The 27,522-nt window shown below is 39.7% G+C and overlaps 1 protein-coding gene across 4 annotated transcripts; it reads right to left on the reverse strand.

The window, feature by feature from the left end:
* Positions 1 to 39: 39 nt before the first annotated feature.
* On the reverse strand, positions 40 to 27,130 carry LOC105688600. Of its 4 annotated transcripts, XM_048657234.1 has the most exons (9): positions 25,684 to 27,130; positions 24,656 to 24,726; positions 23,877 to 23,974; positions 23,345 to 23,496; positions 7,859 to 8,011; positions 7,636 to 7,776; positions 7,368 to 7,482; positions 6,465 to 6,679; positions 40 to 5,359 (listed from the first exon to the last, which is right to left on the reverse strand). In XM_048657234.1, the coding sequence occupies exons 4-9, from the start codon at positions 23,463 to 23,465 to the stop codon at positions 5,223 to 5,225; spliced, it is 882 nt and encodes a 293-aa protein (XP_048513191.1). In that variant the 5' UTR covers positions 23,466 to 23,496; positions 23,877 to 23,974; positions 24,656 to 24,726; positions 25,684 to 27,130; the 3' UTR covers positions 40 to 5,222. The 4 variants fall into 4 exon arrangements, with proteins under 4 accessions (XP_048513191.1, XP_048513193.1, XP_048513192.1 ...); XM_048657236.1 differs by having other exon boundaries at positions 6,492 to 6,679; positions 23,345 to 23,974; XM_048657235.1 differs by having other exon boundaries at positions 40 to 5,377; positions 6,492 to 6,679; positions 23,345 to 23,974.
* Positions 27,131 to 27,522: the final 392 nt, after the last annotated feature.

The following is a 27,522-nucleotide window of genomic DNA, read 5'->3' on the forward strand; positions in this document are numbered from 1 at the left end:
ATAGTTGAAAGGTTTCCTAGGTGAATAAGTAAATCGGAATTCTTGATTTTCAATCGACTGAGTTATGATTTTATTAAAATTGATTCAAAGGATTATAAGATACGAAGTCATGATAAATATTAATTTTCAGTAAGCTATATATGAAATATATAATATAAAGACTATAAGGTAGATTAAACCTAGTGTTCATTATTAAACGCGCAATATAGGTGGATGGTGGTAATCAATAATTATTATGTAGCTACACGCCTACGAGTAATGCTGCAATTTAGTATATGAATCGTTAGATATACGTGTGTGTATATTCACGTATCAGATTTTTAATATAAGTAGTAGGTTGTTCTATAAAATATCAGGAGTGAAAAAAGATCAGGGATTCGCTCAGTTCTACCCGCACCAGTCCACTCTAGATGTTAATCTTACTAACGTTATTATTCATATTCCTATAATCCTCAATTTGTATTTATATATTTATTTTTTATCAAGTAATTTATAACTTTGCGCGCTAATTATATAGTATATGTCGCACAGAGCGTTCATTTATAATAATTCGTCATGTATTTATAAGTAATATAACATACAGCTACATATAGTTAGATAATTTCGTGATTGTAAGCACTTTTTATTTTTATAATACCAAGTTACCCTTACATATAATTATTTGTGAACCGATCGCGTACACCGACGCGCGATGTGCAATAGGTAATGGATATCATAATCTGTTCTTCTTTTCATTTTAATATGGTCCAACTGCGGCTACATCAGCTATATTTCTACTGACCAATTTTATATGAATATGAATTCTTCAGATTCTATACTACAAACGTTTGTGACTTGACCTATTCGAATAGACTTGACATACATATATGTATATGTATCGCGAATTACGATAATCATAAGAAATGAATTATCTACGTAGAAATATAATAGCCACTTTTCAGTGTATCAAATTCTTTTTTTTTTGGTATTTATATTGACTATTACATGACCGTATCAATCACTGAAATAAATCCGTGAATCTTGTACATTATGAAATAGATGATTCATGGTCGCTACAGTCTAAATATATTGATTCAATTCAGGATTAAGTGATGACAGAAATTGATTTCGCGTCAGCGCTACCGCAGCTTCAATTGCAATAGTTCTCATCGAGTGGATAAAAAGCTACTCTTTAAAATCTATCGTAGTTTTATATAGTTTCAAGTAACCAGCTATACATTTTTTCTATCATCGTTTTTATCATGAATAGCTGGCAAACGTTACACTTAGAATTATTTTTCTTTCCTAAATCTACTATTATTTATGCCCAATTTCTGGTACATATTATGCATCGCCGTCAATCGAAATCCCAGTGAAAATGGGGTTTCTAATATCAGCGGTTATTAAAAGAATTTTTTGCGGCGATTCAGCTGTCGATCTCAATCGTTGAAGTTAAACGTCGTTGTCGTATTCTGACACAAACAATAACTGCATTAAATACCAATGCAAGTAAAGGTAGCGCTATATTATTCAGTTACTCTATATTTCGTAGTGTGTAATAACGTGATAAAATTTATCATATAATGTCAATCACAGACATTTTGGACTAGCAGTTTCTATTACTATATTACGAGCACTCAGCTAATGAATCAAGATGTCGCAGTTACGTAGGTATATCATAATTTCCATGGAATTTAAGGTATCCAAATCTACACCTCAAATGCAGGTTTTTGTTACATATTTCATCAGAAAAAGAGTTAATCGATATCAATGCCACTCAAAAATATAGCTTGAATAAGAATATACAGGAATTTTCGTTCTGCGGGCCGCCCAAACACTTCCCCATGATTGAGCTTCCCACAAAATCTGCATTATATACATAATGATGTTCAGCTTCTGTACATTACATTTATTTTCGCGTATAAGCTAGCGGATTTCTATCTTTTTCATACTCGTTAGAAGAACGTAAATAAATTACAAAGAATTTAATATCTTTCGGATAATCAAGTACTGATCAAATTACCGAAATAATATAAATATAACGTCACACATCTGTTAAATATTTATAGACTTTAGATATTAATCGCGTTCCTTACATACTTTTTTCTTATTTAGTTTTTATTCAATGTTAGACATAGTCGTTAATAATATACAAATATTCACAGATTAGCTTGTAATAGTATTTTTTTTTTATTTTTGTTTTTTATTTTTTTTTGAGCAGCAAAACTGGATGATGATCCCAAGGAGTGTTCACAGTATGTAATTATGTTTGTTAATAAACGTACTTGTGCACGTGAGTGGTTGATTATTTTGTGTATTTGTACGTAACTAAGGCCGAGAGCGAGATTTTCAACAGCGAACATAATATTTTTCTATTCTATCATGTATTAGGGGTTGAAAAATGTACATTGATCAAAGACATTTATATAATATATTTTTAGACCCTCGTTCTCTGCCGAATTGGGCAAATAAGTGATATATGTAATTGAAATATACTTTTTGTATTTCTTTTTCATCTCGTTCCATGAATTAAAAAAAATTCGTCTGATGATATCCGACATGAAAACTATTGAAAAAGAACTAAAAGTAATGACGATATTCGCGAATATTCTTTCCTTGGTCCCTATACTACAATGCCGAATGAGATAATTTTCAGTTTGATTTGTGATGTTTTATTTGATGTCATATACGAATATAATGCTAATTAATCGATTGACCAATTATAGTTGATTAATTATCGAGCACAGTACATTTTTCTGCCATTTCTACTTCCTCTCGAAAGAATTATCTAACGGTGAAGCAAAATAAACTCGTCTAATACAATTGAATATATTATTATTACGCAAAGCTAGCTCATGCAACAAAAGTACCAAACTGCAAGGTGGAAATCTTCCCCTAATTTCCACATTGAGTAAGGCGATTCTGTGAAAAAACACTTCTATGTCGTGAGATAATATTTGAGAAAAAATATGCTATGTTCAATAATCTAAACAGCGCGAATAATAATTATATGTTATGCCAATATATATGCTAGATATTGTAACATACATCAGCTAGTAATTTGACAGAATTATTTCTAAAGGTCGTGGTTCGAACGTCCTTTTCTACTTTCAATATTTATTTTTATGCGTAACGTAATGTTACGTACTTAATTATTTATCGCATCGTATTGTATCGTACGCAAAATCGTGCCCGGTATAATAATAATGATAATATCAAAATCAACGAGGTTGAACAATAATAAATTTGGTGATTATATTTCTTCAACCAATTAGGAATTTCAACTATGTAGCTCCGACAGATGGGGGACACGATTTTATATCGTAATATATTTAACGATAAGAGGTGTATTAGGTGCGGGATGAGATCTATACTTGTTCTATAATTTCACGAGTCGTTTTCACGCGTAGTATCCCTACAAAGTTATCGCGTTAATCACAGTATACAGCACAGTTACAGTAGGCTTTTTTTATAAATACATTCTATGAAGATTCGTACCACGTGACTCAGCCAAGCTTGAAATTTGCAAAAATTTTCTCTAAGAGGCACGGAAATGATCAGCGATTAATAGTAAATCCCGAAACGGATTATCATTTAAACAAGAAAGAGTATTCAAAAATTTCAAACACCCCCACGTGAAAACTTTGAAACTAAACAATGATTCGGTACGCAAGGTTGATTAAACTTTTTTTACATCCCTATAAATGTAAACGAGCAAAAGCATCATAATAACCACTAATCTAAATCAACAATCGTAATAGCAATGGAATCAACGATTAATAATCTCATTTTTCCAACTTGATAGAATCATTTTTTTCCACAACAATAGTTGTAACGTTAATAATAAAAACATTTGATTGATCGATATTGTGTCACTGTGTACCTAATTATAGTTGTGATCATATTTAATATGGAATTATATTTTATCGGATCTTTTCCAACTAAAATTTTATCCTACGGTGCAGTTTCGAATACACATATATTATTATATCATGTATCTATTATAATGGATATTAAGAGTATAAATGTATATAGAACATCGAGGATAGCTTGCACCGCTTCGCAATACGCTATTGTAATTTCTCTATAATTATAATCTTTGTCATACTTCCAGGGCATCGTATTATGTATAAAGCTGTCGTAGCGCCTCTTTTATAACACTTTTGAGTGGTCCCTCGCGAAAAAGCTTATTATATAGACCGAGACTGATTTAATGTCAACGTCTTTTTAATTAACACCACAGACTGCACACCGATCGTTTTACATACGTGTACGTATTCAACTGTTGCAGGTGATTGCGAATGAAGAATTATTCTTTTCGTGCTATAGCCTCACAAATTTTTCATAGAAATCCGATAATTATTAGCTATAGTTTATGACAATAATATACGTGATTAATATTCAGGTAATGTGCGATAGGACGATATATTATTATATTAATATTACGTACATATATAATTGTCGATTTTCAGATTGCATTGTGCAGATTATTTGAAAATATCATTTCATGAGTCGTCACCTTAATGGTATAATCATAATTATATTGAACCAAAGTTTGCATATTCGGAAAGATAAGATTATCATTATTACGCAGATAGAATGTAATTTAGTCACTCACAACGATACTTTTTTTCCTTTCTTTTATATGTTCCCTAATTTACAAAAAAAATCTATGATACAGGTAGTACGTAATAATATATGAAAAGGCTTTGAACCGAAGTGTAAACTTTTGGAACCCTCATTAGTATGTTTTAGGCTGCAGATGTTAGAATAACGCGTGTAAAACAACGCACTAATGTGATTCTTCATATTTCTTGACAATTATCTCACATTCCTATTAATTTTCCTCCCGAAATAACGCACATCTAATCACAATTCATCGTAAGATGTATTATTAATTTATGTGTGAGTGGATCGTCATGATCGCAGTTTCGTTTCAAAGCCAAGCCGAATATGTAATTGTATCAGGTTTACCTGCGAATCTCCATTATATCGATTATCCGAATATCGTTGAAAATGATGATATTAGTAGAAAAGAGTAATCTACGGTGTATTTCTTTTTTTTTCTCATTTCGTTTCCTACGAAACTTTGCTAATTGTAAGTTTTTGCGCGATGATTATGCCACAATTTATATTCGAAAACTTTCCATCAACAAAATCGTAATTTTCGCTGTCAACTACCCCTAGAGTTTCCTTCTTTTACCTTTTAAATTTTTGTTATTCTTCTCGGAACAACCCCATGCCTACGCAACGGGTTCCAGAATCTCCACAGTGACGTTATTCGGCTGGGCTGCGGGTGGCGATTTATTTGATCTCGCTGATGTCGCCGATGCGTTCCCGGTACTTCCACGACTCCCACGTCTAGACCCTGTACGAGATCCTGATAACAGACGCTTAACTATTAACGTTATAGGCATTGAATTAAAGTTAGCATGTTCGGGAACCGAATTTGTGTCACTAATCTCGAGAATTTCCGATCAACGTTCACACTCGGTATCTTCGGATTAATTTTTTTTTTTTTTTTTTTTTCTAATACTTCAGAGTTATCAAAATGGAAATCGAACTGCAAATTTTACTAATTTGATCAAGGTAGAACGATATTCAACATCATTCAACAATTTACGTGCATCTTCTATAAATTGTAATAGTAATTTAAATCCGCTACTAATTATTTCTAAAGAACTCACGAATTCAAAACGAATATTTTATCATCATTAATTCAACTTCCGGATATCGTTGTAACTCTATGCATATTACATTAGGCGTATCATATGCATATTCAACTCAAAATTCCTTTCGTCACACATGCATTCGTGCAGAAATTCATAGTTCACAGTTTACTACAGCAAGCAACTAGCGTTATAACTTCGTGGCGAAATATTAGTGTATCATAGAGTAATAGTTATAGTAGACTGCATGTTCCACTAATCGGATCAGTTGTGACAAGTCCAAAGTATATAACAAATAATCAAGTATATATCAATCTAAGACGGGATGCAACTCGGCCTATATCACTTGTGTTGTATAGATTCCCGAAAGTTATCAAATCAATCAACAATATTTTTTCTCCTCTTTCATTTCTCTCTATGCAAAAACTAGCTATAGTCAGCTATGAATATACAATGTATAATACCTACATGTATTCGTTATAATAAAGGTGATCTTGATTTATTACATTAGAAGAGAACAAGAAAAAAAAGAAAAGGAAAAAAACCATTTATGAATTCTCAAAAATATGAGACCTCGCCCCGTTTCATTCGAGATTGAATGTACTCACGTCGGATAGATTCGAATATATTCTCGTAGTATACCGATGTAATAGGTGAGAGCACAACTGAAGGTATGTAATATACATGTAAATATGTATCCATCGAGTTAGTTATAATACCTACTAGTATTGCAGGATAGTAATAGTTAGTCTCGCTCTATTAAGGAGAATGGGTTAAAGTTGCTTGCTTAGTAAATGAATGAATAAAAACCCGTACGGTTCACTCGTTGAGAGTGTTTCGCACCTTGCGATGCCGAAGGTGAGTGAGCCCGGAGAGATGCGACAGAGGGTTGCCTAGAAGGCCCCCTGACGCTACCTCTGGAACCCCGACGCTCCTGACCGTGTAAAAGCTTACTGTCCCTCAGCAACGACACGTTCATCAGCCGAGGATTCGGTGTATTGAATATTGTCCGATTTTCGCGCCAGCGAGCTCTGAAATTTTTTTCATTCACTTGTTACGAATCTTTGGTCCAGCGCTCGTTGTTATATCGACATTGCAATGGAACATCATCCCCAGAGATGTACGAGAATACGCTAGATCAATCAGCCCGAGGCGTCGTCGTTGATTTTCAACCTGCGCTCATAATCGTGGTTTGCGGTGATCGTGATTATTCGGGTCAAAGAGACCGAAGAAAAAAAAATCAAGGGGCCTACGGAGAATCGAGGAGATTAGAAAATTTCGCGAGGGTTTTTATCACCGGAAAATTTAATACAGCGCGAGAACGTTGCAACTAATGAAGAATATAAACGCCCCACGGTGAATAATACATCGCAGCTTTCAAGACTAATCGTAAAAATCCTTTGATTAATTTTGCGAAACGACTGAAATCTGCAGACTTTAGCGAAATTGAATAGCTAATCAGATTTGGTATGCGAAACGATTAGGAATTCACTTTGAATTTTCAACGCACGAGGACTTGAAAGGCCACGGGAAATTTTGGAAATTCGACCTTGGACTTTGCCCTTTGAACCAAAGATTCCATCGGTTTTTATAGGCAGCCCCCTCCCTGTATCTTTTTCCCGCACGAAACCGTAATTTTATCCATTTTTTTCTCTTTTCTTACTCATATGATATTTTGGAAAGGAACGTTTTATTCAATTTCGCAGAGGGTATACTTACTTGCTGAAAAGTCTAAGGACGACGCATAATATAACGAACATTAGAGCCATGCCTACAAGGACCCCAATCATGGCGGGATCTATGTACTGTAGACTCGGGGGTTCTTGGTGTTCGGCTAAAAAATTAAAAAAATTTAAAGCCCAATAATCAGCGATAGGGTGTTCACTGAAACTTCTGAAACCCTTCGAAAATCGTGAGCATTAGGTGATTGAAAATGACCGAAAAACTAGTTTGAAATTATTTTAAATCCAAGTTTAAAATGTTATACCAATGCACTCTATTACACCGTCCGAACGGGTAACGGGAACCATTTCGAAAATACAGATACAGCGTCCGTCCCGACATTCCGTCTGCTTTACCATAGCCTCGCATTGTTCAAGGAAAAAACAGGACTCGTTCACGTTGGCCTCTGAAAAATTGTACACGGACGTTGTGAAATTTTCCATTTTCTCGTTCATTTCTCATATTCATCTGGTTGAAATTTCACTTACTGACTCCACATTTGTCGATATGATTAGTCGCCGGGAATTCCTCTTTGCAGTTGCATTTTTTGGTTCTCGGTTCACAAAATGAGCCGGGAAAACCGCAGTCTCTGTCCTCCTTGCAAAAATCAGCGAATTTCTGGGTCCCTCGATTCGATAGGTCTGGAAATTGATGGGAAAAAATAAATTATTCAACAAATTCGCGCAATTACTCGCTTTTTTTTCTTTTAGTTTTAATTGTCTGGCCGCCGTGACGCGATAATCACAGCGTGGTGACATCGATGAAACGAACGTTTGACGGGTGACTTGATTTTCCAGTCGCAGGACAAGTGATCAAATATTGACCCGCGAATACGAACTGCCAACAAAGCCCGCAGGTATTTACACCAGATCCGTCGACGACGAGTACAAAGTATGTATGTATAGGCCAGTGTGAAGAGCAGATTGCACACTCTCTAGTTTACCGTCGACTGTGAATTGTCAGATAAAAATAATAAATACTTGAACTCTCGTTCAGTTTTCTGATATCCACATGGAGAAAGTTTTCCCGGACCGCACGTAAAGCTTCTCGCGTACCGCATATCGCAGAAGGGTTGATTGAAATAAGTTTAATAACTGCGGAGTTTAGAATTTCTAAAACTAATTATCGTTGCTGTTGTATTGCTGTCGTCATTGTTATTATCCTCCTTATTGTTAATAAAAAAAAAAGAATGAAAAAGCGACGACGCGGGACAGGCAGGTACGCTGAGAAAGTTGGTGGTCGCGGGGTGGATTTATTGTGAGGGTATAGCGCGGTCGTTGCGTGTCGCGACAATAGCGATTGCCGTAAGATTTAGAGGTCCAACACGCAAGTCTAGCCTAACATGTTGCATTTTCTATACAATCGCCACCATTTTTTTACAATACTTGAAGCCATACTTTTTTCCCTTCTTTTTTTCCCTCGTTTTACCCCCTTTGCAGAGCAGATATAACGGCGGCCATATTCAACTCTGCGGTAGGTTTTCTCTATCGAAGGTAAATTTCTATAACAAATACTCAAACTGATTGTGAGCTTCGAATTCCGATCCCATTCTTCCGGGTTCTTTTCGTTCCTAAACCCTCCAGGTTATCGAACATTCTGTACGAAATCTCGGAATTAATTCTTCTGTGCGAATCAACGGATGAAACGTATCGGGTAAGAGGTTTTTTCACCCGAGCATCATTATATTCTGATACACGATATTTTTCGATGAGGCTCGAGCCCACCGGCACGCTTCCTGAATTCATTGAATGTTACCGAGATCCTGGATTTGAGAATAAAAGTTGTTTTATTTCTGTTCAACGAGGTTCAGTCAATTTGAAGTTCTTGTAACCCCTTGACGATTAATCAGCTCAACCATATTATGCGTCCTTCCGACATCGAGAATACAATTTTGTACTTTTAAGCTTCGTCACGTACGAAAAGTCTGTACGTAAGATATACCTGTACAGTTCAAATTCGAAAGGGTTGTGGAAGCGGAAAGCGCCGTACGTGCTTGAAAAAGCTTCTTCTAACGGGATGAAAAAAGTATACGATACAGGTATACCTATATGATATTCTTGGGGGTTTTCCAGGGAAAAGCTTCGAAGACAGAATTCGTTATGGTTGGTATTGGAAGGAATAACAACCCTGAAGCATCGATTCATCACAAGGCTAATGGGATTAAGCCTTCGCAGTTCGGAATGGCCTTCCTGACGGGAGAAAAATAGTGTAGAATTTGCGGAATATGGATTTCAAACAGCTGGGAAAGAAAAATTCTTCAATATTTGAAGCGGACTCATTTGACTACGCGTGACCTGGAAGGCGCGCTCTTTTGACCCTAGAAACTTTCTTTCGGATTGCATGAATTGATAATCTGGTATGGTTTACAAAAATCTACATTATATGTGAGCCTCGCTGACAGGTGAAAATGGAAAACAATAATTACAAATAGAATAAAAAAGCTACAAAATGACTTTAAAAAAATTGGAGATCTTAGATGAGGAAGAACAAACAAACTTCTGGAATTTATCTTCATTGAGTTCGAACGTTATGAGCGTTACTGAGCCAGACGTTGCGCGCAAAATTTAGGAAAATATAATTTTTCACACGCCTACGCACCTCCTCCGTAGATGCTGCGTAATAATTTTAAATCAAGATGAAAAATCACATACGGATCCCTCTGAACTTACATAATAAAATTTCAACGCAGCGCCGTTCACGTTTCGTTGAACAAAAAAAATTCCTCAAGATTATTTCACGGTAAATCTTCACGAGGGTGGTAAAAGCTCGTTGGCTCTCTACGCGTCTATAAAAACGTAGGGTTATCGTCGTTCGCAGTTATTACCGTCTGTAAAAAATACGTATGGGTTCATTCGAAATGCGATGAAAAGCGAAGACGTTCGTTAACGCTCTTCGTTAAGTACGAGCGATCAATACCAGCTGTGTGCAGCTGTCGCTTTTAATTTCTACCGTTGGAATCCACCAAATCGAGAGAGATTGGTAGAAGTGAAACGTCGCGTGGTTATCGACAAGCTCGACACATCTTAAAATAAATTCATGCCCAGCAGCATTTTCCTGACAACGATCAACGATGATTAGCAGCGTCAGCTGGGAGCTTACGTATAAATTGGAAACACATGCCGTGCGTGAATAAAATTTCGATGAATTTTATTCTCTGACGGATGCATCGCGATATACGGGGTTGTCTACATAATTAAATACCTCGGTACGTACAATGTCCACAGCCCCATAAAGAGCTTTGGATAAAAAATAATCTGGGTGAAAAGTGTTATCTGATTTCCCGCGCCCAGAACACGTACGTTCATTCTCTACTCGTTCGCATTAAGGTACAACCGTACAAAGTTTTTCTTGACAAATATTATCCTGCATTTTCCAGTCAGCGCGTAAACCCGTACACGTCTAGTTAGTTGTATTTTCAAACGTGAGAGCATTATTTCGACTGGGTATAAATATAGGCGTTTCGCACGCGGCTAGAACATCTGTCTACACACATTCAACTACACGGCACAACCTAGACACAAGGTTCGTGTCGACTCCGAGTTTTCCCAGCGAAAGGCACAGCTGAGGACTGCGTCGTATAATGCGGATGTGGCGAGGGTTGTTCAGGGAACAGGAATCGGGGTGAGGTATGTAAGTCCACACCTAACGACGTCGATATTACCTGCACACCTAGTAATTCTGCGGAGCCCCTTTTTCTTCGCAGCTGGAATCGAAGCGGTGAAAATGAAAAAAAAAAAAGAAAAATATCTCGAGAAGCATAATCATTGGTACACCGATCCTCCCGATATTTTTGGTCATCGTGATTCTCTACGGTGATTCTCTTCGAGGACAGACACCGTCGAAGTGCGGAAATGAAGTAGAAAAAAAAAAAAATGGTGCATGGGTAAAAAAGCCGAGCACAGCGGGGAAGAAGGTTCGAAAGGTGAAAGGACAAGGACTGCACGGCAGATCGAGAACTGTTACATACAAAACGACTTTGCGGCAAAACCTGCAGTGCAGATAAACGAGCTTTCGGAATATCCCGCGTTAGTTTCAACCCCCCCGTCACATTCGAACGTTATACAGACGTATTTTAACCCATAAATAATTTCGCTCTTCGACAAATAAATCGTCGAATTATTAAAGTTCCGCATTGTTATTTCGCAGTGCGCGTCAGCCAGATTTTCTCCGAACGAAATTCAAAGCCACCCCTCTCGTTGGGTCGGCGGCTACGCGAGGAGCGAACGAGCTCTTGAACCCTTCAACCCGAATCGATTTTTCTTACACGAAAATTTTGAACCCGCAAGCTCAGCTTAAACCTGAAGGTGAAACTCGCCCACTGATTCTCAGAGCTGAAAAGTAAAACCGATTAATGTCGCGGTTCGCGAATACGAGCACGAAACCCGAGAGGAAGGGAAAATTAGAACCGCGTACGATAAAAATTTTGCCATGTATTTCAGGTTTTTGTTTCGTGGTATCGAAACCGCCGTTAATTACATATTTCCAGTTTACTTTTACACACTGACAAACCTACCGGCGTGTACTCGTATATTCAGACAACTTGTTCAAATAACCGACGCTGTAGTACGTCGCGACGCTGCGACGCTGCGTGCCATCGGTTCGAGCTTTTCCCCACTTTAAAAGGTGGAACAAGTTCGTATACCCGTGTATAAAGTATGCATGTAGGTGTACGTGTATATCCAGGTGTATATATCGAGCGTCGCGGTGCCTGGCGCCTTTTTTCTTGCTTCTCTCTCCCGCGTTTCACGCCGGTGTTCCACCCCTCGCCGTGTTCCCATGGGACACGAAGCTCGCTTGTACAGCGTTCTGCAAAAATTCTTTCATTCCCTGCAGTTCGGTTTGAATTGTAAACTGACCGTAGTTTCGCTACGCGACGAACACGGTCATTATTCTTTAACCAGTTTGTATCCATTCGCGATAATCCTTTTGTAAATTTTCCATCGTGGTGCACAACGCGCGATGCAACGCGAGGCATAACGGATAAAGGAGATGATGAATTGCCCGATCAATTGCAATCTCCGATCGCTAACGGGAATTCAACTTCGAAATGGTGGCTTTCGTCGGGATATAACGTACAACGGAGAGGTTGGAGATCCGGTGAAAACGAACGAAACCCCCACCGTCCCCCGTTCTTCGATTTCCTTCTCTTTCTTTCATTCCGACCCGCGTTATCCACTTGCAGTCGAAAATTAACAGGTGCATAATGGGATCAGATAATGACCGGAGGAGCAATCTTTCAGCGAAATGAAATTGAAATAATTATCGTGACTCACGTTGAAATATATCCCTGTGTCTTAATTATACTTTCACTATTATCCGATTTGATTATAGGGGGAAGATTACTCGGGAATATACTTATATGCGAGTCGAGCTGTCCAGGGGTCTCTGCCCGCTAATTTTACTTCAATTTTATTTAAAGGAATTACTTATTACGTTGTGCGACTAAGTAATTAACTCGCAGCTGAGGTCAACTGCGCGCTTTTTTATAGAGCCGTAATACCGCTCGTGGGATTTGAGAAAGAAAATGTAAAAATGAAGTCCTGTATTAATTCTGCGGTCGGGAGCTCGCGGTGACATCGCTAAGATATCGCGGCCTGATAATTGCGACACATGCGCCGAGTAGAAGAAAAATTGTGTGTGGACTATTCGCGATGCACGGGGCTCTCCGAAAGATATCGCGGATGCGCGCGACATGTGCCAAACTTTGTTAACTAGTTTTCAACAGATTCCGGAGCTGACAATGCCCCCTGATTACAGGGAACGTATAATCCAACCCTGCGGTACAACGAGACTTTTCTATTCCGACGAACTCGAGCGTTTCACCTATTCGTCAAAAAGCAGCCGCCTCCCTAATTAGGAAATTCTTGACCCAGAAAAATAACAAAAAATGAAACAAACTAAAAATATGATACAAAAGATAAAATATGCGAAACAGAAACTGAAGTGAGTTTTGTCGTGTTCCGTTCGAGTGGTCGAAGAGCCAATGTAAGGAAAATGCATATTACGACGTTGTTCTAAATTATTTGTATGGAAGCTAGGATGTAACTGGATTCCCGCCGTTAAAATCATACAGCTGTGAAATTTTTAGCGCTGCAATTTCTGTGAATCGAGAAATGTGTTACCCGCCACACGCTATACGATCCTCGCTGTTATGCGACGAATGGTGTTTGGATTACATTTTTTTCCACTTATCGATCTCGCGGCTGAAGGCGTATAAAGTGTGCGTTACGTCCGTCCCCAGACGGAGAAACCGGATCCTCGTAAACAGCCGCTAATCATCGCGATCGAGTACATGGAGCGGAAATGATATACGCGGTCGTGGATCTGAGCTTTGTTTATACTAAAATTGTATAATTCAACGAGGAACATAATTTCCATATTCTTCACCATTCGAGAGATCGTTATTCCCGTGGGTGATCCGATCATCTGTTAACTTGGCGAATTTTAACGCCGATCATTTCAGTCACGTTCCACGGTTTTAGAATCCGGTCCATCAAATGGGTCGGATGTAACCCTAAAAACTTCCACGTGTTTGCTTTACAAATTGGACTGTAGTAGCCGATTTCATTATTTATTTTTTTTTAGCGAATCGATCGACAGGAGCTTTGTGAGGGAGCTATGTGTACAGCGTATAATCCTCAGAGACGTGCAGTAGCGGAAATGTTGGACGAGGAAATCCTCCCGTGTGTATTTTGCGATACTTGCGCGAACTGTTGATTTATTAAAAGCCGAAAGGGGTTTTTTTTTTTTACAATAACCATTCACCCTCGACACCCCAACACCTTGCGTAAATTTGTAGTAGTACCCGCGCTGCGAGATGGATGGAATGGCTCCCGGCTGAAGCCGTATGTTCGCTGCATGAATGTTATAAAAAAAAATTTACAGGGCATAAACCCTTTTTTTGAAACAAGGAAGCGACATTGCCAATTCACAGTTCGTTTTTATTCGATATATCGACGATATCAGATGCCAAACTGAGAGCTTTCATAACGCGAATTTAAAACGTACGCGAAACTCTCGAATAATTTCACAAAAGAAAAATTCCAATCGATATAAATGTGCACCATGATAGGATGCACGTATAGATGCTAATAATACCCTAATGCGACTATAATAACGGCGGACAAACTTACGTAATATAATCAATCGCGTTTGCTCATTTTGGAAATTGATCACAATCCCCTCGCGTACATCGACAACCGTAATGATTAAGTGATTATGTTACACGGTAGACACGAGGAGCTCTGACAATTTTTAGATTGACTTATAAACTCGTTCAGCCATTGGGATTACGCTGCACATTTTTTCCTTCGCGTGAAAGTCTATGAGTGATACGCAGCTTGATGTCAAAAATTCTTAGCAAGAACGAACAAATAAAAACTTCCGTTCGTACCGATGATCGTGACATCAAACGTTGAGTCCTAGGGGATTTTGGAAAATCTTATTAGCGTCCAAAACCCCCACAATATCCGAGAAAATCCTCGGCCAGAGTAAAAGTAATGAAAAAAAAAGGAAGAAAAAAAGAGATGTGAAAAAAGTCCGTTCGGATTAGCGGTTTCCCGAACATGGAAGTGTCATTCTCGGGCTAGCCTTTGTTATACCACCATCTCGTGTAATCATTAGTCTTGCCTTTACCTGGGGGCCTAGGAAGGTGTATTATCTCCGTTGTCTTTGTTATTCCAGTCCCCACGATGTGGACTGAGAGATACTGCAATCAGTCATCTACAGCTTGACCCTTTTCCTCGCGTGACACTTTGTATCCCTTTCCATCTCACCCGCTTTTCCACACACTCGCTTGCACCGCACCGCGCGTCGTCGCCTTTCCGATCTCTTATCCTTTGTGGCTCTCGGCAACCGCCTCCACGATAATTTCATCGCGTCCACATTTATTCGGAAAACTTTTTGAAATTAGAAGAAAGAAGAGGTAGAAACAAATATGCAGCTACGTTCAACGATACACGAATTTTCTTCCGTTATCGCGAAGCTACAGCTCCCTCGACGCTGCCGACCATCCATCACTTTCACTTAATCTTCTTTCATACGCGAGCATTCCTACCCCGCAGCTACCGCGACGCAGTACTCAATTCCTGCTTATATCAAGGGCGTTTCGTGTCCGTAATTCAATTACCCTCGCCTATCATTTTAGGGAATATCTTTTCCTTCCGATGCTTCAGTCTCGCAACAGCGACATGTGCTTGTGATGAATATGTGCTTCGTGTGCCATAATTTGATCACAATAGGCTTGATCAAGCTGTAACGGTGTAAAGATTCCCTCCTCCTTCGAGTTTTTTACTCCCTTACCAATAAGCGGGACCCGGGACGCATGACCGCAACGATTGTTTCATCTATCGAAAGAGATTCCGAGGGGCGATAGGAAACGATCATTTATTACAGCCGGGCGGATAGATAAAAATGTCAGGTATATGGAATACCGTAACGGAGCAGTCGGGAAATGGAATGATATTCCAGCGTTTCGCCGCAATCGCGACACAGCTGTTAAAATTCTGACGAGAACAATAAAAACCCTGAAAGAATAATAAAAAAGATGGGGTATCTTGATGACGAGCAGGAAATTCGAAATTATGATATCGTCTTATCATTTCTCCCTTTGTTGCCTTCAATATTCGAACATAATCATGACTAGATGTACGGAAATATTTTTCAGGTGTAGATAAATGGCGATATTGAGAGCCTGCGATATTCCAGCGTCAGAGAATATCTGGGTCATTTTATTTCTCCAGAGTCGCAGACGCCGGTTATTCGATTTTTGATATTCATAAAATGATTACTTCAACCTGGTGCCGGGAACATCAAAAACAGATTTAGAAACTTCGCTATAGCCCAACCGCGATTCGGTTTCAGGGAAATAATTTTTCATTTTACCCCCGCATCGAGCGTAGATGAGTTTCGCTCGTAAAAGTTTAGAAAAAGTGTTATTTTTGTTTTTTCCTATCGATTTTTCGGAACAAGGCAGAGAATTTTTTTTCGTCTCTCTGCGACAACTCTTGTTCTCTGAGTAGTATGACGTGACGAGGTGAAAAATAATTTCGAAAGATAAGCAGATTTTTATCGATAATCGTTGGAAGGGGTTATTATTAACAAAAAGTTCGTCAGGCGAGCGAAGCCCCGAAGGGTCGGGTACGACGACCGAGATGCTTAGTTTCCACGTTCGTTAAAGGTCGGATGCAAAAAGAATGAAAAAAGAAGATCCCTCTGTCGGTTCTAACTTGGTACAGATGCCGCGAGCAGAACTTTCCACTTCCAGTAACCGCAACCCCAACGAAGTATCTCCGGCTGCCTCGCCCGTCGGTCCTTCTTTTTCCCTAATCCTACTCCAAAGTTCAAGTTTTAACTTTACACCAAAACGTATTAGGTAGCTAAAGTATCTCCGCGACAAAAACACGCGTAACTGTACACCGAACGCTGCAGAATCATAGACAATTTCGCGGGTGCTGGACAAAAAATAAGGGCGTACAAAATTTAATAACTGAGAAGTGCTGCGTTGGAAAGCTGCTAAATGCCGGAAACGGTATGAAAATATATGATGTGATATATTTTTGCCACATGGAATGTAAAATGCTCGTAGCTAGTCGCAACCGATGAATTAATGGGGCGGAACTTTTGGGGTATGGCCATTGAATCACGTTTCTAAACGAGCGGTAATCGATCGATCCTCGATTACTCGTTCTAAGGTTAACGACGTGAGAGGAAGACCGATTATTCATCGGTATTGTATAATATATACATTACACATCGATGCCGAGGTTACGGATTCTATTCTAAACGTGGTCGGAATTTTCGGGATCACTTAACGAGTTGATGAAGAAAATTAGTGGCAAAAAAAGAGCTCGACGACTCTTCTCCCAAATACACGGTCACGTCTGTATTTGCGGAAGGATTTGTCGCCGTAGCGGCGCAACATTTATTATTTCAGTGTCATCATCTCATCGCGCTGATATACTTATAGTCAGCAGCCATTAGATTAGGCTAAATTACCTTAGATTGGATGATTGATGCGACGCCGGACTTAACTCAAGGAAGTTTTTAACTCACTCGTAACGCAACGAGTTACCAGGAACTCTTAATTGGCCTCATCTCAATTTTTCGGTGGTCATCGTACGAAAACATCGCGTATTTATATCATATCCTTATCGCTTATAGTCGACTACATCCAATACCTTCAAAAGTATCATCAAAATTTACATCATTAATTAACGTCCAATTATCTTACCTCTGAAATCACCCGCAGCGTCACGTTCGTCGAGACGTGTACCTTGTAGAAAAAATTAAAACGAAACCGAATTAACGAAATCTCCGAGAGCGACAAATTTGGTAACGTGCCTGAAGCTAATTACAGTCGTCTCTCGCGCCCAGTTCATTCGCGACGTCTGACCGCTCGTTGATTCAGACTACTGGCGGGCACCTCCCACCGTACGGCGGGCGGTGAACGAAAGTCCGATCGAACGCCGACCTGTACTACTGACGCTGTCCGACACGCTCGTGACTTGTACTACTTCAATTCGGTCGCTCGTTACCTAAATTTATTTTCCATCGGTAATTTTTTTTTTTTCCTGTTTCCTTTGACATTTTTAGGTCTAATCGTAAGTTTTGGCGTTGTTTCGGAGGAGAAATTGCTGCAGCATTCGTGAATCGTAATGAAAAAATATGTACAAATGATATATGTATTACATATTCTCATTAGCCCGAGGTTTCCATCGTCCACGGGACGATGTCTAGCGATTAACGCGTCGACGTTACGAACCATAATTAGTCAGCGACGACAAATGAAATCGGACATCTATCGTGAAAGCTAACTTATTACAGTTTTTAAATATCGCGACGTTGTATCGGTTTTATAAAAAAGAGAAGAGAAAAAATAGAGCCATAATCACCACAGTCGAAGCTGTAATACCGTCACAGTCAATTTGTTTTTTTTTTATTTTTTTTGATAGTGATCATGTATTTCGGTACAGAATTGTGGAAGCAATACCGAGATCAATAGCGATAATATTTTAACGTATTTCGTTATCGTCTTCTATGATCTATTTTTTATTTCTTACTTTATCCAGCGCGAAAAAATAAATTTCACGAAACTCGTCCATTGAGTTCGATCAAAACGTTGATTCGTATAATGAGCTTCGTACCTAGAAACAAATTAGCCTCAATACCATAGGTACGCACGTCACGGTGACGCATCGTACGGATTAATTTACGGGCAAGCTGAGAAGTCTAGAGTTTTCGTTGAAAGATTTCACACGATGATTTCTGAGTAAATGTTCTTTTTTTCGCTCTACCCACGCGATTTTTATACTGGTATTCACGGGCGTCCGAAATGAGGAAAGTAGTCAAGGGATGTTATCGAGCGCATTTTCCGAGAAGGTTGGGTACGTATAGCTCAGCTTTTGCCGCTGGAAGACGAATTTAGAATCACGACGGACGTAGGTGTACGGCGCATCGTTTCGCATCGTAGAAACCAAGCACAAGGACGTCGGTGGAACGAGATATGATAGAAAAAAAAGAATAAAACGTTCAGAAGTGACGATAAACGAGTATGTTAAATATATGGCTATGTTTTCTTGGGTCGTCCGTCCCTCGACAAACTGACCAAGTCTATATTTCTCACGATAAAAGACACGTCGCCGGCCGGAGATTAATTTGAAAGGTGAGCTACGCGTACCTATATTCTACATCGTGAATATAACGTACCACACGTCATGGCAGGACGATAGCTCTCGAGGGCGTTTCCTATTCTCCATGTTACCTGCATTCGTATTTTTTTTTTTTTTTTTGATTTTTTTCTTTTCTGTTTCCGTTCAGTGCATAGAGGACGCGATGCAGCGGTGCAGTTTTCTGCGTCGGGGATGGAGTATCGATACCAGTCGATCATGAATTTCGATATTTTTCGTATAGAAATATCTCCACCGCGCAGGTGGGTACCTAATCCTGCACCAGCAGCAGCGGCAACTCCGTTCGACGGTATGCATGATGAAACAGCTAGCTTCGCAGCCAGCGGTAAACTATGTGTAATATGTGCAAGCTTTACGCTCGAGTAAACTGAGCTTTTTTACTCAACGCGATCGCTGCACATGCACCCGCGAGCGCGTTGCATAACGTATACAACTCAGCTGTGAATTCTGACGAATTATCATCGCGTTTCGTATTCACGTATACCCCCGCCCGGCTATGTACGTACGTACGTACGAATGTCGAAGATATTACCGGGAGTATTAGAATTCAGCGGAAATAACGAATCCGATAATCACGTAATATGTATGTCAGTGCGGTTAGCGGAATTAAATTAACGGCTTCACGATGGCCACCAGACGATGAAAATAGAGTCACAGATGCGGACGTATGATTTGTAAAGGCGCTAGATTTCTAAGCGAGAGCTTCGCGCGGCTGGAATCCTCGCCGCGACCTGAAAGTATAACGGTGCGAAGCTCCGCGAGCTATATAGGGAGGAATATAGGGGTAAGTATATAACTTATTTCCTGAGTGGTGACTCCGCGAGTGGGTAACTCGTATCGACCATGCGAACGCAAACGAACCGAGAGCTTCAGCTACGTACGAGACTGCCTGCCGGTTACATTACACGTGTATAAGTATATGTACAACTACGTACCCCCTTTGGAGCAGCCCGAAGTCCGAGGGGGTGGTGGCAACCGACCCTGGCTCCGCGTCGGGGAGAAACTGGGCGCGGAATTGATCGGAAGCCCCGATGATTCCACGTTTATTTTGAATATTTTTTGCACACAGCATCTACGCAGTCCCCTCTTGGACGGAGGTAGTCGTTTCTCGTCATTGTTATTTTTATTACTCGAACAATTACGACCATTTGCCGCAATGCCGAACGAATCCTCGGGGAGGAATAATCGATATCGTCGTAATCGTGTTCAATAATTCTACGTCAATGACCAGATCCGTGGATTCGGATTCTTATCCATTTCCAATATCTTATTCCTTCGTTTTTGGTTGTTTCGCGTTTAAAACCGTGAGCATTGCAGCGGCGGCTGAGGGTGCTCCTCGGCGTGATACGGTCGGACGTACGAGTCTCGTTTTTGCGCAAAAAAAAATAAAATAAATAAATATACAACCGAAGGAAAAAACAAGGGGTAGTAAAGGATAATGGAAGAACGGGCGAAATTGGTGCTTTTTATGGATCTCTGAAACCACAAACAAAAGCTCCCCATGTAGCGAATTGGGAACGAAAAAAGAACGGGCAGTAAGAGTTGCCCCTTTAACCCCTTCTGGGACATTGCATGGGTATAACAAACATGCCGAGCCAAACGAGATGGAACTCAGAAGCTAAAATGGCTGCTATACCTATACGAACGCGGCTATTAACCTGCGGCCAACAAGATTCGCGTAATAAATTCGTCGGACCACACGGTATGCTTTAGGGATTTGTCACGCCGGAATTAACCCCTTGACGGATTATTTATTCCAAGTTTATATACGTACAGCTAACGTGTCCAGACCGCAAGGTTCATCATCGATTCTATTAAATCCGTCGGTCGCAATCTTCAGCTCTATAGCTACGGGGGTCTATTCACACAGAAACTGAATCTCATACAATTGCACAAATTTTGGATACCCAGTTGAATCTCATCTTACGCATCATCGATTGAATTTGTTCCCTTGCGATGCAGATGGTCGTAACAATTCGCTAGAGATTCACTCGATTATATTGTACGCGTACAGCGTCGCTATTATTCAGGTTGAGTCACGCTGTTCTTAGGGTAAAATCATGGCAAGTCCTCTATTCCCGAGAAAGCTACTCTTGAAACACGTATCGGAGCCGGAGTATAAAAAAAAAAAAAAAAAAAAAAAAAAAAAAAACCAAAGTGGTGAATCGAACAAAAGGTCCTTTTTTTCCTCGTTATTCCTTGAATAACTTTGATTTTTGGGGGAACAAAGCCAAACCGCGTCGAACGTGTATTCTCCATGGGAAAAACTAAGAGCTTGCGGGAATAAATATAGCAGAAGTGATATCGTGAGAACACGCGGGGCCAATGAGGGACCCTCGACTAAACCCTTTTCAGGGAAGGTCCGTAGACCCCGGCAACGTCACGTTCTATCTATAAACGATCGAGATTCGAAGCGAATACCAATAATACCGAAACCCTCAGGAATTAATTAATATATGCGTGCATGAAACTATGGCAATAGAAAAAAAGTGTCCAATTCCGATTTTTGCACCTTTTTCTCTCCTTTATTTTCCCATGTGGTTTAATGCATATCCGATTAATTCCCTAAGGTTACGTATCTATATACATACAGAATTTGAATGATTCGCAATCCGAAACGAATTCTGACTCGAGAGTGAAGACATTTCATTCAAATATTCACGAGTTCGGTGGTTGATATCGACATGGGAAATCATCTACCTCACGGTTTATTTTTGATTTTGTTCCAACTTAAAATTATTCCATCGAAACCGCAATCATTATTCTCCGAATATATGTCTTTACATACCTATATGTTATAGTGTACAACGCTTCATCCCCTCATATACACGAATGAAAGAATTGCCACTTCAAAATCTTAATTAGCGAATATCCACAACATCGTTAGTTGGAAAATAATCACGCCGTTTCAATTATTTGATCGCATGATAGAATTCATCCGATTATTGAATAACATCGAGCCACCATGCATGTCTTGTGAACGCCCACGTTTTCATTTTCATTTTCATTTTCATTTTCATATCCATGAGCTGATTCGTCAATTCCCGCGGAATAAAAGATATCTACGATATATACATTTTTTGACGTCGCTTACGTTCATGTTTGGAGTAAATCGGTACGTTTAGGTGTCTAAATTATCTTAAACGTCAAACGTTTGCTCGTTAATTAGTCGGTAAACTCTACAATTAGATAATCAACAATCCAATTACAGACTTGTTTATATAAACGTAATCCCAGCGGACGTATTATCATAATTATTACCAACAAGCCTATAGGTGACTTATAGACCACCAAAAATGTTATCTACTCTAACCGAGAGATAAGTTGGAAATGACAGGTCATATTATCCGAAAGCTTTATCAACGCTGCGCCCAGTCGCCACGCGGATCTATCGGCTAAAAGGATCATTTGATATTGGGAATTATTTCTGTTTCAAAGCAAATCGGGAACAAGAACATATACATGTATTTATATTCTCGTACGAACAATCGAAAAACCTGTGCCGCTGATTAGGTGAACAATGCCCCATCAGGAACACACGTATCGCACGATACAGCTGTGGCGATATTAGAACTGCGAGATTTCCAGCAGCTGCAGCGGCAGGAAGGAATAAAGCTTAGAAATGGGTATACCCACAGTTTCTGGGTAGTCTGGGCTAGGCCCAGGACAATATCGACGATTGCTCCGGTGCAGCGCCGCACTATGATAGAGCATCGTAGATGTAGAATTCTAGCGAGCTTTCGAGCGCGGTTCATCGAATCGGAAGGGGAGGAAAAATACTGTACCGGTTTATTGTGCCGTAGATCTGTAATAATTTGAAGAGTAAACGACGCGTTGAACGCGATCGTAGAAATTGGCGAACATCGAGGTATTCTTTTTCTCTCTTTGTTTTTTCGGGAGATGATCCGGTGACGAGCACCGAACGCAGCGATGCGACATATTTGTACGCAAAGCTTCATCAAAGCCGCGTGTATCGATCACATTCATTCAGGGAGCGCGCAGCGGTCGCTCGAAAAGTCAAGAGTTCGTCTTTCGGAAATATGCACAAGTTTTATTGCGACGAAATAATACAACGCTCGGAAATTTCCGTGTTGTTTATAATGTCGCACGCTCAAACGATGTATCGATGGGATTTTATTATTGCTACGTACATAAATATACAGCGCTGCGCTTTTTGTACTCGACATGCGACGCCGGTACAAGCGCGACTTTCGATCGGATGATTTGATCTTTATAAATAACAAATGAAGATGATAAGAAAATATAGCTGAGAAATTCTAGACGTACCTTCCGGCGTGGTGATCTCGGAGGGATCCGGAAAACCGAGAGCTGGCCGAGCTAGAAGCAGCCACCAGAATCCAACGACGACGACCCGGAGGGTGCCGTTTCGCCGGGACGACGGTATCATTATAAATTCTTATCTCGATCACCTCACATCTCTATAGGAAATATAATTTTGAGGAGTGCCAGGATTATTCTCTGCGATCACGAAGACCTCATCGCGTCCCCCTCCGATCCTCAGAATTTATATTTTTATATTCTGAATATGTAATTTTGTTTCTTTCGCACTGTCTCTCCTGTATTGTGATATACAGGCACTTGACTCGATTAAATTTCACTGTTTTCTTTGACGACGATTCAACTTTGAATCGAATATCATCGGTCGCATCTACATTTACTCTCCCTAGCGCGTTAAGCGTCTTGCGACGATGCTGTTCTATTATACGTATTATATATACATGTATTTCTAATCCCAGTCGCAAGCTTCTTGCAACCCTCTTTTATTCGGGTAACGGAACTCGTTCTCTTCGAGACTTACCCACGCTACGCAAAAGCTCAACTGTCCTGACCCGAGCCGATGCCACCGACACAACGATGCCCACGGCGCCGGCGCTCGCGAATCAACCTCATCGCAACCTGGAAGGATAGACATGTATACGAGACAATCCACCTATACAACGGGGTTCGCAAGTCCACGCAAGCTTTTCCACCTTTACCTCATTAACTTTTTTGTTCGCACTTTTTTCACCCCCTCCTTCGCAGCATCGGGCTAGGGAGCTTGTACGATTGTCAATAAATATCAATTTCGGTTTTTATTCGCTATCAAATCGGATCAACAATTGTGCAAAAAATTATTCAATGCAACCAAACACCAGGCAAGGGTGTGGAGCTCTCAATTTCGGGGCGGTAAAAATTAGATGGTTCTAAAGTTCGAGAAAGAACTTGGATTTTCAAATATAAAATTAATTCTAAACTCCTGAATCTCCCCGTATAACGTGTGACACGAAATACGCAGTTATACCCGACAAAACGTAGTAGCTTTACGTCTGACTCACTACGTGTTTCTGTGTATTAAATACACGTTTACCTCTACGAATACGTCGCACGTGTGTGGGCATGACATCGACAGAGGACAACGGTGGAATCGCGTGTCGTTCGGTAACTCGGTGTATACCGTATGTGTACACCGTAGTTATTATTAATACAGGCGTATAAAGTACGATATACGAAGTGTCCACATATTTCAGAACGAAAAAATAATTTTCAATAATATTAGCATAGATATATTGAACATCTACGATATTGGTAAATACTTACATATCCACGCAAATGATTCCTCGAGAGAGAGATGGTGTATGCCTCGACAGGTAGGTAATGGGTCGAAATTTCTGTATAAGTAAATAGGTAAATGAAAGCCGTAAGTCTGTTCAAGTTATATTGTAGATCGTATTATATACGAATAACGCGAGACAGCTGACAGGTGAAAGCCGATTTCGATGAAGGTTGAAGATTATTTGCAGAATAAATATGTTTTTCTGTGTCTGACGAATTACTGTTATAATTATTTTTATTGTTATTGTTATAAGGTATGTCTGATAAATTGCCGTGAAGTCTAGCCCCATTGTTACGCCATCGTCGATATAAAAGAGTAAACAGTTTATCGCGCCAAAGATGTAATGGATTTTGGACATCCGATATACATAGCTGCGGGTTAGTTGCCTAAAAGTTTATACGTTTAGGTACCCTTCTCTTCGATTCTTTAATTTTTTCATTATACCTTTCGCCCCGCGGGGTGGCTCTTGCTTTATACACACGTTCGGTCTCATCGGTCAATATTTTCGTCTGGAGTGAATGAAAATTTTTGGAAACCCTTTCTCCGGGCTGTCCGCATACCCCGGAGTTTCCAAAAAATTATGCGAATATCTTTTTAGCGTGTCTATTACAGCTATCGTAAAACTGGCGACGAGCTTCTAGAACGGTATCAAATCTGTTATATTCTCCCTCGCATATTTCCTTTACTTCACAAGTCTAGGTTGCAGCAAAATATATAATGTTTTAGAGTTTGTCCCAGTTCAAATGTATATAATATTATAGTAGGCCGATCGAGGTAGCGCTGAAAGTAAGGATGTTATACACAATAATTTCAAGCAGCTTGATAATTGACTATATACGTATAAATAGATGTACACGTACCATACGTAATCTTTGATACCTTGATTACCCTTCGAATTAACTTTGATGAAATTCTTTGTTGGAATTCTTCCTTTTCCTAACACCCTACATTTTATGCGACTAGTGTAAACAACCGAAAGTTAACAAACGCTCATTTGCGGGCGCATACATACCTTATAAATGAATGTGCGGTACGTGTACGGCTACGGGTATCGCGACCACTCTAACTCTTCCCATCGAAACCTCGAGGTAAACTCAATCCGGCTCCGTGATATACTGTAAGCATCAAGTATATCCCCCTCCCTCTATACACACTCAACAATTTTCCTGGGACTACGGTCGGTGTAAGTTTGTAAACAAAATTTCATCCCATGTTTATGATTCGAATGGTCACTCCTCCTTCTCCTTGCCAAACTCTGGAGTGATCGCAACACCATTTTGCAATGCAGTGAAATTTTAATTTTTTTGTCATCATATCAATTCAACTGAAGGGAAACGAACGGAAATTTGAGAAAAAAAAAAACGTTGAACATATGACACAACGCGCACCAAAATACTAGCAATGACGAATCACTTGGACATTGGAACAAATGTACCATAAATGACAGATGAAAGAACGAAAAAAATAGATTAATGATGTACGAATAAAATCCCCCTTCATGACCATCGTTATGCGAATAATGAGAGTGCTCGATTCTCGTACCTTTGTATATAGATATCGCGTTATATTCCTCCGTCGTATATCGTTGGATTATTCGGCGCTCGAAGGAACAGCGAAATCCATTAGCGACAACTGAGAGAAAAGTATCACTCTCGTATTAAACGGTAAACGTTGTAATCGAATCCCTCGGCCCATCGGATCGTTTATTCTGCCGAGTTCTGAAGCGCCGCAAAGGAAAGTTGATATTCGTCTGTATGCCAGCTATATTGCCTTGGGCCCAAAAGAAAAAGGCTAATTGTTCTTTTTTCACACGCCTTTGATCGGCTACGCTAATTACCTGAAAATTCTGTGCAGTATATTTTATGTTCACGTTTGTTGTACGAAGATCAAACTGTTCGGGATGTCGATAAGGCGAAAGAAACGTTTCAACTTTCCATCCATTAGACAGATTAGATACTTTGAAATGGGATAATCCTGTAGCATTCCGATCACGTTTTTCGAATACCAATTTTACACGAAGAGCGATTTTTCCTTTTATAGCATAGGGATCTGGCATGAATCGCGACGATTTGTGGAGATGAAATGTTAATCATGTGTTGAATACTGTCGTTATTGGAAAATATCTGAAATATTAATATATGTACGTTGCATGGGATATGAAATTTATATTTCGACTCGTTAGTACACCTGCACTTTTTATAAATGAACAAATAAGCTAGTACAAAAATAAAATTAATATTGAACAACTGGGGGATGATTATTACTCATAACGAGAAAATATACTGTTATATATTGCAGTGGAAATTTTCAAAGGCGCTTTTGAATTTGTTTAGGATCTTTGATTGGTTATATCTCGTGTTTCATCATTTTTAAAGCGCTGGGATGTATTTCAGTACAGCGTCGAATTTGAGCGGTAAAAAATTTTGATTCTTTAATGCCGATACTCGCAGAGAAAGTAAAAAAGCAATCCTATTTTGCAAAGCGAGCCGCTGGAGAATCGGGCAGCCGCCAATCAGACCAGAACGTCCCGTAATCCTTCAACACGGTACCCCTGTAATGGGAAACAGCCCCGAAATAACGCATGTTATTATACATACTGGAAATCCTTTAAAAATTTATACCGCGTGGTTTGCAATTTTTCAAGTTTATTTCAAACGATATCTTCAAAATATATTCTATTGCAATACCTCCGTCACATATAATTTGACGACCTACTCGGTGACACTCGGCACGAAAGGAATTCACGATCTTGATGAAATACGTGAAGCACCGTCAGTCGCGTTCTTTTACCTGCATTCCAACCCTTTCGATTAATCGGAGCAAAAATATTCCAAGACCCCGCGCTTCATAT

Source organism: Athalia rosae, chromosome 6 (genome assembly GCF_917208135.1).
Source record: "Athalia rosae chromosome 6, iyAthRosa1.1, whole genome shotgun sequence".
In the NCBI taxonomy this organism is placed as follows: Eukaryota; Metazoa; Arthropoda; class Insecta; order Hymenoptera; family Athaliidae; genus Athalia; species Athalia rosae.

What these genes read in the sequence shown, in the direction of transcription:
- LOC105688600 (XM_048657234.1), bottom strand. Translation starts at nt 23,465, where the DNA reads ATGATACCGTCGTCCCGGCGAAACGGCACCCTCCGGGTCGTCGTCGTT. An exon ending in CGAGATCACCACGCCGGAAG is followed by an intron (nt 8,012 to 23,344) that starts GTACGTCTAGAA and finishes ATCAATTTCCAG; the next exon opens with ACCTATCGAATCGAGGGACC. An exon ending in TATCGACAAATGTGGAGTCA is followed by an intron (nt 7,777 to 7,858) that starts GTAAGTGAAATT and finishes ACAATTTTTCAG; the next exon opens with AGGCCAACGTGAACGAGTCC.